This window comes from Poecilia reticulata, linkage group LG13, assembly GCF_000633615.1.
Source record: "Poecilia reticulata strain Guanapo linkage group LG13, Guppy_female_1.0+MT, whole genome shotgun sequence".
Taxonomy (NCBI): Eukaryota; Metazoa; Chordata; class Actinopteri; order Cyprinodontiformes; family Poeciliidae; genus Poecilia; species Poecilia reticulata.
In genome coordinates, this window is record NC_024343.1 from 11,395,182 (window position 1) to 11,405,057 (window position 9,876).

Below are 9,876 nucleotides of genomic sequence, written 5' to 3' on the forward strand. Positions count from 1 at the left end.
AAGAATAACAAGAAACATTTCCTGTTTAAAGTAGAAACAGGGCAAGGAGCGAGAGGAACCTCCTCTCTCATATGAATACAAAGAGATGTTAAACAGCTATACTATTTGGAATTTTTGTTCCTAACCTAATACGTTGGAACACCAACAGAAGTCCCTTCCTGGTTTTATTTAATAAATACGTTTTTAGAGAGGTCGCTGCGTTAGCCAACATTTAGAATGGTAAGTAACCGCGCTAAAGTGTTAGCTCGAAATGGCGAGGAGGCTAAGTTGTTTTCTTACTCTCGATCATATTTCTGGTCAAGACAGATGCACGTACTTAATAAATATTGTGGGCGTTAGTTTGCTACTGGTAAAATATGTTTTTTTATTTTCTTTTATTGATAAGTCGGTGCTAGCTTAATGCTAGGCAGCATACATTTCTTGCAACAGTCGAAGCGGTTTGGTCGTTTTTTTTTGTTTTTTTCTGCTTTTATCATATGATAGCATCACGAGACTGAGGTTTCCAACAGAGCAACATTGGACTGTTTAAAAATAAACAAACCACGTCAACAATCTCTGTCAACGTACAACAACAGCTGAGAAATGAAAGTACTGCTAAAACCACTTTTTATGAGTCAACAGCTCCTCCTGTTCGGATTCCACAGAGTCAAATGAGCGGAGCAGCATTTCCATCCCCGACTGTAGAGATGGCGGAGATAAACCGCATTCAGTATGAGCTGGAGTACACCGAGGGGATCAGCCAGAAGATGCGCATCCCGCAGAAGCTCAAAGTGGCTCCTCATTCACACGAAGAGCCCGGCGATGGTTTACAGGAAGTGCCCCCCAGCGTCATAATGCAAGTGCCAGACAGGATCGTGATTGCAGGTTGGTGTATATTATTTGTGCCTCGCCGCTTTATTACTAAGAGTTTAACATTTTAGTATCAGTATTTTAGTATGGATTTCTGAGTGAGAACCTACAGATGAACGTAAAATCATTTAAAAAGGAAACAAACAAACAAACACTGGTTGACAGTTTATTTTGTTTGTATCAGAGTTTGAAAATGGATATGTGGTTCTTAAAATTTGACTAGCTTAGTTGGAAGCAAAGCATTGAATCTGCAGTGTTTAACTTTCTTTGAAATGCATGATAAACACACAATGCAGTCGCAGTTGGACAAGTGTTAAAGATTTTTAAGCATGTCTTCTTTAAGTTTGTCCATACACAAAAAAGCCATAAAATAGTTATTTACTATTATTTAAATGATTTGTGCAACATCCAGCCACTGTATCACCATTTTTAAGAGCAGATTGTACTTACTCGAATGTTGTGTATAAAAATTGGCAAGATTTGAAACTTGGAATTTAGAGATGGGAAGATGTGTAAAAAGATGTTGCTATGTCTAACAATCTGCACCTTTCAGCTTGTGCTGCACATTGTATCAAAAATATATCTTAATTTGCAATATATTTTGTGCAATATTAATATCGCAGAACTCTTTTTGGAAGGCAACATTTATCATAGTGTCAGAAATGTATGTTTAGATTCTGCTTTTTGATGGAGTGTCACTTTATCAGGTGTCCACGCCTATCACAGATAATAGTACCCAAGAGAATAAAGGTCACAGAGATAGTTGGAAAGCTTGCAATGTCAATTACGAAGGAGAGGAGAATGTGTTTTTATTACAGTTGATATTTAACAATAATACTGCCAGCCAATGATACCCTTATCCTTGTTCCAACTACTTACAAACAACACAGAGCCAAAAGTCGAAGGTCCAGGCATTTTCCTACCCTATGCTTTGGGGCTATTTTGTTTTATTCGTCATATCATGTCAGCTGCTAAAAACTGAAAATGAAACAGAGATACTGGCATGCCACTTTCTAATGCAGAACACAATGACTTACATGTTTTGGGGTTGGTGCTGATTGTTTAGCTTTACTTTGTGATTTGTCAGGAGATGCAGATGCAGACGCCCACTTCCCCAGACCCAGAGACTTAGACCTCATCCAGTCAACACCCCTTGAAACTCTGGCGCTGAAAACTCCTCCCAGAGTCCTGACCCTCAGTGATCGACCCCTGGACTTCTTGGAAGAAGAGCATCAGACAGCTCCAGACACTGAGGAGGTGGTAGGGCATAAGCTTATAAGTTGCACATCTTATAAGTACAAAGGGCTCGCGATTCTACTTGGTGTCGCAACATCATTGCTTCAAAACATAAATCGGCTGTCTTCATTTTTCTTGTCATAGGTGCAGCCCCAGGGACGTTTAAGGCGGGAGCGTTCTGCCAGTGAGAATGCAGCCGTCCGCCAACTAACTCATAATGAATCTGCGTAAGTATTTTGCCACAGATGCCATCATTAGCTAAGCTCTGTCTTAGCTCTGCTGAGGTTTGCATGTAGTAGCAAGCCGTGTCGTTCTTCTAGCTCTTACTTTTTATTTGGTCCACTCTCATCATCCATCCGGTCACCCGTGGCTGCATCTCGTCTGCCAGAACGTCTGCTGCTTGCAGACAAATAATGAAAGCGGCCTGTCTTGTCAGTTTTCATTATTAATATTGTATACGTCAATGATTTAAAAGCTTTGGTTTTATTATGTGTACTTTGATTAGACGGGTTGGTTGTGGCGAAGAGTAAAAGCCTGTGAAGGGAAGACGTTTTCTCCTCCAGATTCTTTTCTGCAGCACAGCATCATGTGGCATGAAGTTCATCAAGTTGCTTTCACGTCACGAGAGAGGGATTAGCCTGTTTCTGTTCGTGTTGAGCGCTTTTGCTAAAATGGCTGACAGGTCTCCGTCGCTGCTTCTTTTCTTTGCATTGATCTGCCTTAAGTTTTTATACAGACCGTGGGGGGTTGTACCTTTTCCTTATTTCTCTCCCTTTCCTTCCTCTTCTTCTGCCCTTTTCCCTTCTTTCCCTTCAAATTTGATCCCTGTAATGGTGGGCACTGAGCAGTACAACTTCGCACCCCCCGACCACTAACCAGTCACGCCCTTCCCTCAACATGGCTGAAGAGCACAACGTGTACAGCGCTAGCGGTGTTCTGTCTTTCATCCAGTCCACTACACGTCGGGCCTATCAGCAGGTCCTGGAGGTCTTGGATGAGAACCCACGCAGGTGACCTCCCAACTAACTGGTCATTTGTTTTGTAAAGAGTATTGCCAGCGAGTCAAATGCAAACTTCTTTAAATGTTTTCCCAGCAGCTTATTCCAATTTTTGCTGATGCTGATTTTATGCTCTTTTCCACGATTGACGGATTTTTTTATTTATTTATTTTTTTTTTTTTAGCACTGGCGATTTATAATAATAAAAATATGTCCTGGGATACAGATAATGGTAATAAGAATATTAAGTAGTTTCTGAAAATAATAAAAGAAGACATGGCTGATGACTTGAGCTTACAGCTTGAGGCTTGTAATAAAGCCAGTTCTTCTGCAAGTATTAAAGTCAAACAATACATGTGATTAAGAGAGCAGTCGTCAGGTTTCCTGGCAGTGAACGCTGAGTCAGTCATCAGACTTCATATTTACCTTTGAAGGAAGGTGAACAGTCACTTTTGAGAAATCAGCTCCATTAATCTAAAGAGCGTCAAGTATAAAAAGTGTAGTTCTCAATTTTCAACTTAAATTCAGAACTTGTCACATACCAAAGGTCTGTGGCAAAATATAAGTAACTTTGCATACGTTAGAAAAAGTACCTTTTTTAAAAATTTTTACTAACCTTTTGGCTCTCGCGTTCCTCTCGGTTCCCTCATCCCGAGTCTAGCGTAGGTTCACTCGAGGTGAAAACACAAACACTTCATCTTCAGCCCCGCCTCCGACTCTGCCTTGTGTACAGTATGGGAGAGGCTTCTTAAAATGCTTCCCACATGTGATCTCTCCTCCAGTAACATATTAGGAGTTCTCGTGTTAACTATGACATCGTAGAATGTCTAGCAAGCTCCGTCTTGTGGGCTCTAGTGGCATGGGTGGTATGTGCAACACTGTGTTTTTCTAGATCTCTTTTTCCCTTCTCCCTTCTCTGTGTTTCCCCACATCTTTAGCAAACCGTCTCTGCGAGGGGGGTCAGGTTTGAGCTCCAACCCCTTGCCTGATTCCAGGTAACTTCACCTGGCACTTCATATTTTCCTCCTCTTTCCCTGTCCTTAACCTTTCTTGGCTCTACTACTCATTGTGTTTTAAAATGAGGTCCAGTAATTCTCAGCCACGGCATTATGTTTACCTGAAATATATAGTCTAAAATGTTACTACTAGGAGCCGTGGATGGTTTGGTTTTTAAAAAAAAAAAATGTAAAAAGATTGTTTTTGTTTGTTTTTTAAGGTTTGCATTGTCGACAACTGAAAGTGCCCTGGAAGGGCCAGCGGATGACATGACGGCAGTCGACGCGACCACACTTCGGCGCCAGGTTAGCTTTAACAAATATTTTATTGCAGGTGACTGAAATTTTTAGAAACAGTAGAAAACGATTTGCTTTTTTTAAAAAATGTGTCTCAACAGCTCATCAAGTTGAACAAGAGACTCAAACACTTGGAAGACGAGAACAAGGAGAGAGCAAAGCGAGAGATGATTATGTACTCGATCAGTGTTGCTTTCTGGCTCGTTAACACCTGGGTGTGGTTGCGGCGTTAGAGCTGGTCTGTATTCAATATATTGAATATTAGCTACTTCGCTGCATTTTGTCCTTGTGTTAAAATATTTTGGGATTTATGAGACATAACCTGCACAGGAATGATATTCTGGGTTTTGTTTATTTAACACATGTACAGTTTTATTTTTCTACTCTTATTTCATCCTGTCCATGTTTTTTTTGTTTGTTTGTTTGTTCTTGTTTTGCTTTTATTCCAAACTTTTCTGCCCAGTCATAAATGATTTGTAAATATTTGTTTATGGCACCTAAAGCTGTGGGAGGACATACTGAAGCAGGACGGCATTGGTCTTAACCTACAACGTGGAGACATTTGCTATGTGGTAACATGTGAAATATTTATTGCAGGGGGAGTAATATGTGACATCACCTAGGAAATGTAATGTAAAATAATTAAAGTAATACATGCAAAGCATTTTCTTGTTTTTATTGATGTCCGAACTAGATAAAAAAAAACATTGTAAATTTGCTGTTACACAAAAAAGTCCACATGAACTTTTGCTTTTGTAAGTCTTGAAAAAGGGGTACCTGCAAGAAGTTGAATCAGTTAAAAATTGGATTTCTTTCACCAAATGTGCTGAAACGTATCAAACAAGCTGAATTTCAACTCTTTATGTGAGAGTCATTTCCAGTTGCATCCTAAAGGCCACATTTGACTGTCAGATAAACGTTTTGTAATTTCAAATATTGCAGGAGGCCAATTTTGTATAAAAAAAAAAACAAAATATGTTTACATCTAAAGGTATCAGTTCACTTACTCAATCAAACATTGTTTCTCTGAGGAAGGTTGATTGGATCCTGGATAGTGAGTAAGCCAATCATCATCATCTTCTGGATAGAGCAGTGATGAATCGTTAGGGAGCCCAGTTGATTTGTTGCAGTCACCTGGAAACGGCGAGGACGTTCCGTCATGGCTGAGACCGAAGATGCCCCCGCCCTGATTCTCAGTCGGTGTCTCTTCATCGCCATCTCCTGATATGACTTCTATTTTTGGTTTGAAGTCCTGCTGATGGGATATTCCGGGGAAGTCTTCTGTATCCACGTCTTCCAAGTCGGGCAGCTCGTCAATACGCAGTGACTGGCTTATGGGAAGGTGGATGGTTTCCAGCTGCTCTCCGTCCTCCAGCTCTGTAACTAACGGTCCAGGACCATGTAACGGTACAAGCTCATCTTCTTCTGAAAGACCGGGAGAAACCTGCGTAGGCTGTGTGTTTTCAGACAACTTATGCTCTCTGTCCTTTGTTAACTTGTGATTTTCTTCTCCCACATTTATCTGCAGTATCTGTCCACCTTGTACAGAGTTCGCCCAGACATTCTCTCCTGTGTCGTGCTTGATTTGAAACTGATCATCATTTTCTGTATCAAACTTGTCCTCCTCCGGCTCTTCTGCGTTGAGATCTCTGTCGTTTGCCTCACTTTTGTCAACCTTCAAATCTTCCTGGCTGCCCTCCGTAAAGATCTGGACATCCTCTCCTTCAGAGGGAGACAAAGTCTCCGTGTTTTCTTCACTAGCCATGACTGAAGTAGGAGCTGTCTCAATTTTCCCTAAAAGAAAAGTAATTATACAGTTAAACGTTACATTTTTCCAAATAACTGTTCAAATCAAAGCTGAACAATGCTCACCTTCCGCTTGCAACTCTCGCAGGCGTTTTTTCTCCAGGGCTTTCTCACGGATTTTCGCCAATTCATCCAAGCTGTCCTGGATTTTCCTTCTCTCCCGTGACACCCATGCCGCTCTCTCCTTCCACTCCCCCTCCAGCCCGTCCTTGGCCCACGCCTCTGCACATGCCCTGTCTTTGGGGAACACGGGCCGGTCATCGAGGAAGGTGAGCTGCTTAAGGTGGATAATCAGGGTCTTCCTGTAGTTTGGGATTTTCCTCACCACCTCATTTCCCATCAGGTTCAGCACCCTCAGTTCTGGCATTGCCTCCAACACGGAGACAATCTCAGGGTCGTGTAACAGATTGTGAGACAGGTCCAACACGTTGATGGCCATGCACTCGCCCAGATGCTCTACGTCCTTCGCACTCTCCAGTTTGTTGTGGGATATTTGTAGAGTGCTGAGTTCAGGAAGGCAGGAGATGTTCTCTATCATGTGGATGTAGTTGTTGGAGACGTTCAGGGTGCAGAGTTTCTTCATGGGTTCCAGGTTTTCCAGCTTGCAAATGAGGTTCTGGTGCAGGAACAAGCAGCGAAGGTCAGTCTGAGCATCCAGGTTCTCAATCCTCTGGAGACCATTGCTTTCCAGCCAGAGACATTTGAGCCCTGTGTATTCTTCCAGGTTCTCAATCTTGGAGAAACCCTTAAAATGCAGGTACAGTGTGTCATTCAAGCTAGGTGTGGAGTACAGTTTGTTCTTCTTGCAGAGGTCTTTGAGGAACTTCTTGGTCATCCTTGGCTCTGAATGTTTTTCCTCTTGCACTGAGGTCTGCCACTGGTATCTATTTTTATTTTTTTCTTCAAATGTATTTTGAAGCCCACCTGATCCGTTTCTGCCAGAAGTATCATCGGTGTTTTGTCTTTCCGTTGCGTTTTCTGTTGTCACCTTATCGTCCATCCTCTTCACATTCGGGTAATTCCCCCCAAAAATATATTTAAATAAATCCGCAGACGAAATTTGAAAAAAAGTATCAGTTGCGGAAATGTAGTGAAGCACTGGCCAAACTGGATAACTATCTGGCAATCCGCTTTGTTTGTCAACGTTAATTATGGTTTACGTTGGTTTCCATGGTTACTCCCCGACAGAGAGTTCTGTTCGCGTCGGACACTTATCAGTGTAACACACTCCACTGGTAGGAGGAAACATGGCGGCGGGCTACACGTTAAAACGCGGCGTGCTAACATTTAGGCTGCAGTGTCAGCTCGTTTCCAGAAGCCCTTCACTGACACAGGTTAGGGAGAAGAAACGATGGATGAGAGCTTACACATATATTATGGCGAAGAAGTTACAGCTCGAAGGACCTCCGCCACCGAAGCCACGGTGACTGACATTTAGCTAATGCTAAAGAGCATCTCAAGGCCAATCGTTTAGGAGCCTAATATGGCATTGTTTTTCATTAGTAGAAAAAAAGAATGGTGAGGTAGAGAAAGTATCTACTTTTTTTTAGCTTTAGATTGCAGAAACAATTTGTTGCTCACACAACCTTAATGAGGGCAAAAACGTTCATTATATGTATGATATTTCCAGCTCTTCAGCAGGTCCAGTTGCTCATTTTGCCAACATTTTCGAATGACATTGCAATATTTATGGAAAACACTGTCTTCTCTTCCTCATCTCCTTCAGGTGGCAACAGCCTAATTGGGATTACCATTCAGAGGTTCAGGCTTTCAGTTCCCGTCTCCATGAAAACTTCTCTCTGCAGTTACTTAAAACAGCCTTCGTCAGTCCGTGTTACCTGCAGGCGGAGCAGGAGAGGAGAAAAAAGCTGGAGGTTGACTCTGAGACCACGGCCTTGGTTCTGAAAGACAATCTTCAGCTGAGCAAAAAGGGAGAAGGCCTGACTAAAAGCATCCTGACCGACTGGTGCAGGGCAAGCTTTCCTAGTCTGCCACATGAGGGGGTTGAGTGCATTGTGGGGCACCTTAGCAGTCTGTCAGTTGTGACTTATGTTGCAAGAAATCTTGGCATAGAGGATCTTACAATGAGTGCAGAATTCCCTGTTCCGGACGAGGTGCTGAACTCCACTTTCATGGCGGTGATCGGCGCTCTGGAGGAAAGCAGTGGGGCAGAGCGAGCTGCATTCTTTCTCAGAGTAAGGAACTTGTTGGTGCTTGTTTCTTTTTTAAATTAATCGTTTTAAGGTTGTTTTTACAGTAAATGATCCTCATGCCCAACTTCTCTGCTACCCCCACAGGATTTCCTATTGACTCAGCTGATAGGAAAGGACCTGTTTGATATGTGGACTGTGGTGAATCCAATGGGACTGCTGGTGGAGGAACTTGCAAAGAGAAATATTCCTCTGCCAGAACCTCGTCTCATCAGGTCTGCAGGAGCCAGTACTGTTCTCCCGCTCTACTTTGTCGGCTTGTACAGGTACATGTGCAATCATGCGTGCTGTTTTTGCTGCCTATTGTCATTTGAATGTGAGATTCCTAGAAATAATTTACGTATGCATCATGTTCCTGCTTTGCTTATTTTCTGATTCATCTAGTGGCACAAAACTCCTGGCTCAAGGTCCAGGTGAGACGCTTGTCGGAGCTGAGGAGGAAGCGGCACGTGTGGCTCTACGGAAACTTTATGGCTTCGCTGAGAACCGCAGACCCTTTGACTTCTCTCCACAACAGCAACATCAGCGGACGTTACTTCAGTCAGTCAGTCAGTAGCAACTGACAAGTTAATAAAGATCTTAAATCACTATGAATCTAATAGGGGACAAAGTTGCAGGTGTTACACGGCATAGACTTTCAACAGGTTATAATTAAACTTGAGTCCACTTTTCAGGATTTACTATATTTGGATTTCAAATGTCATTACCACAGAGAAATAAGAACACCAGAGGTCATCTGTTGAACATAAGGAGTGTAAGCCTGTCAGAATAGTACAATGCCTGAAATAGACCTGACATTTAGCTTTCCTGTAAATAATGCAGCTGCTCTGTTGTGTGCTTTGTACTGTGATACAACTCACATGTAATAAAATGTTTGTGTGAATGTATGATTGCTGTGATTCTGTTCATTTTCAGTTCCTGCTTAATATAGATGATATTTGTATTTACTTGCCATAAATCTAGTTTGCTGATTCTAAAGTGTTAACATGTCAAATAGTGAGTATATACCTCACACAAAGAGCAGGAATAACTTAACACCACTTATGACTTGCAAAAGTGTTAATCCTCTGAACCTTTACTTATTTTTGGCACAATGCAATCTCAATCGACAGTGTTATTGGGGTTTAATGTGATAGACCATAGTGTGAGCTAAAACCCTGAAAAGCGTTTGGGTTTACATTCAACTCCAAAAAGTTAATACTTAAAGATTTTTTTTTTAATTACAGCTGTGAGTTTTTTTAAAGTGTGTCACCGTTTTGGCTCTTATTTTTTTCTTTTTTCTTTGCTAGAGGGCTCAATCCATTTGCTTGAGATGTCAAATATGGACACCGATTAACAATTGGATTTAGGACTAACTCATTCTGACACATAGATACGCTTTGATCTAAATCATTCCACCTTTGCTCTCATAAATTTAGGGACATCCTCATGTTGAAACATGAACGCCAGGCAGAATTGCCCCCAAATTTAGCTCCGTTTAGCTCC

The 9,876-nt window shown here is 41.8% G+C and overlaps 3 protein-coding genes across 8 annotated transcripts; 2 read left to right on the plus strand and 1 right to left on the minus strand.

Annotated features, from left to right (window-relative positions):
* The first annotated feature begins 38 nt into the window (after nucleotides 1-38).
* mffa (mitochondrial fission factor a) lies at nucleotides 39-5,039 on the plus strand. 5 transcript variants are annotated; one of them, XM_008425374.1, is made up of 8 exons: nucleotides 42-219; nucleotides 645-864; nucleotides 1,937-2,106; nucleotides 2,230-2,312; nucleotides 2,934-3,095; nucleotides 4,022-4,078; nucleotides 4,300-4,384; nucleotides 4,477-5,039. In XM_008425374.1, exons 1-8 carry the CDS (start codon nucleotides 217-219, stop codon nucleotides 4,606-4,608), a joined length of 912 nt encoding a protein of 303 aa, XP_008423596.1. In that variant the 5' UTR covers nucleotides 42-216; the 3' UTR covers nucleotides 4,609-5,039. The 5 variants fall into 5 exon arrangements, with proteins under 5 accessions (XP_017163804.1, XP_008423596.1, XP_008423595.1 ...); XM_008425373.2 differs by having other exon boundaries at nucleotides 43-219; nucleotides 1,937-2,109; XM_017308315.1 differs by lacking the exon at nucleotides 2,934-3,095 and having other exon boundaries at nucleotides 39-219; nucleotides 1,937-2,109.
* dnaaf1 (dynein axonemal assembly factor 1) lies at nucleotides 5,035-7,347 on the minus strand. Of its 2 annotated transcripts, XM_008425371.2 has the most exons (3): nucleotides 6,248-7,347; nucleotides 5,383-6,169; nucleotides 5,035-5,280 (listed from the first exon to the last, which is right to left on the minus strand). In XM_008425371.2, the coding sequence occupies exons 1-3, from the start codon at nucleotides 7,179-7,181 to the stop codon at nucleotides 5,247-5,249; spliced, it is 1,755 nt and encodes a 584-aa protein (XP_008423593.1). In that variant the 5' UTR covers nucleotides 7,182-7,347; the 3' UTR covers nucleotides 5,035-5,246. The 2 variants fall into 2 exon arrangements, with proteins under 2 accessions (XP_008423593.1, XP_008423594.1); XM_008425372.1 differs by having other exon boundaries at nucleotides 5,035-6,169; nucleotides 6,248-7,346.
* Nucleotides 7,348-7,385: 38 nt separating this feature from the next.
* Nucleotides 7,386-9,278, plus strand: mrpl44 (mitochondrial ribosomal protein L44). Its single transcript, XM_008425369.2, has 4 exons — nucleotides 7,386-7,604; nucleotides 7,908-8,376; nucleotides 8,479-8,657; nucleotides 8,776-9,278. Exons 1-4 carry the CDS (start codon nucleotides 7,429-7,431, stop codon nucleotides 8,945-8,947), a joined length of 996 nt encoding a protein of 331 aa, XP_008423591.1. The 5' UTR covers nucleotides 7,386-7,428; the 3' UTR covers nucleotides 8,948-9,278.
* Nucleotides 9,279-9,876: the final 598 nt, after the last annotated feature.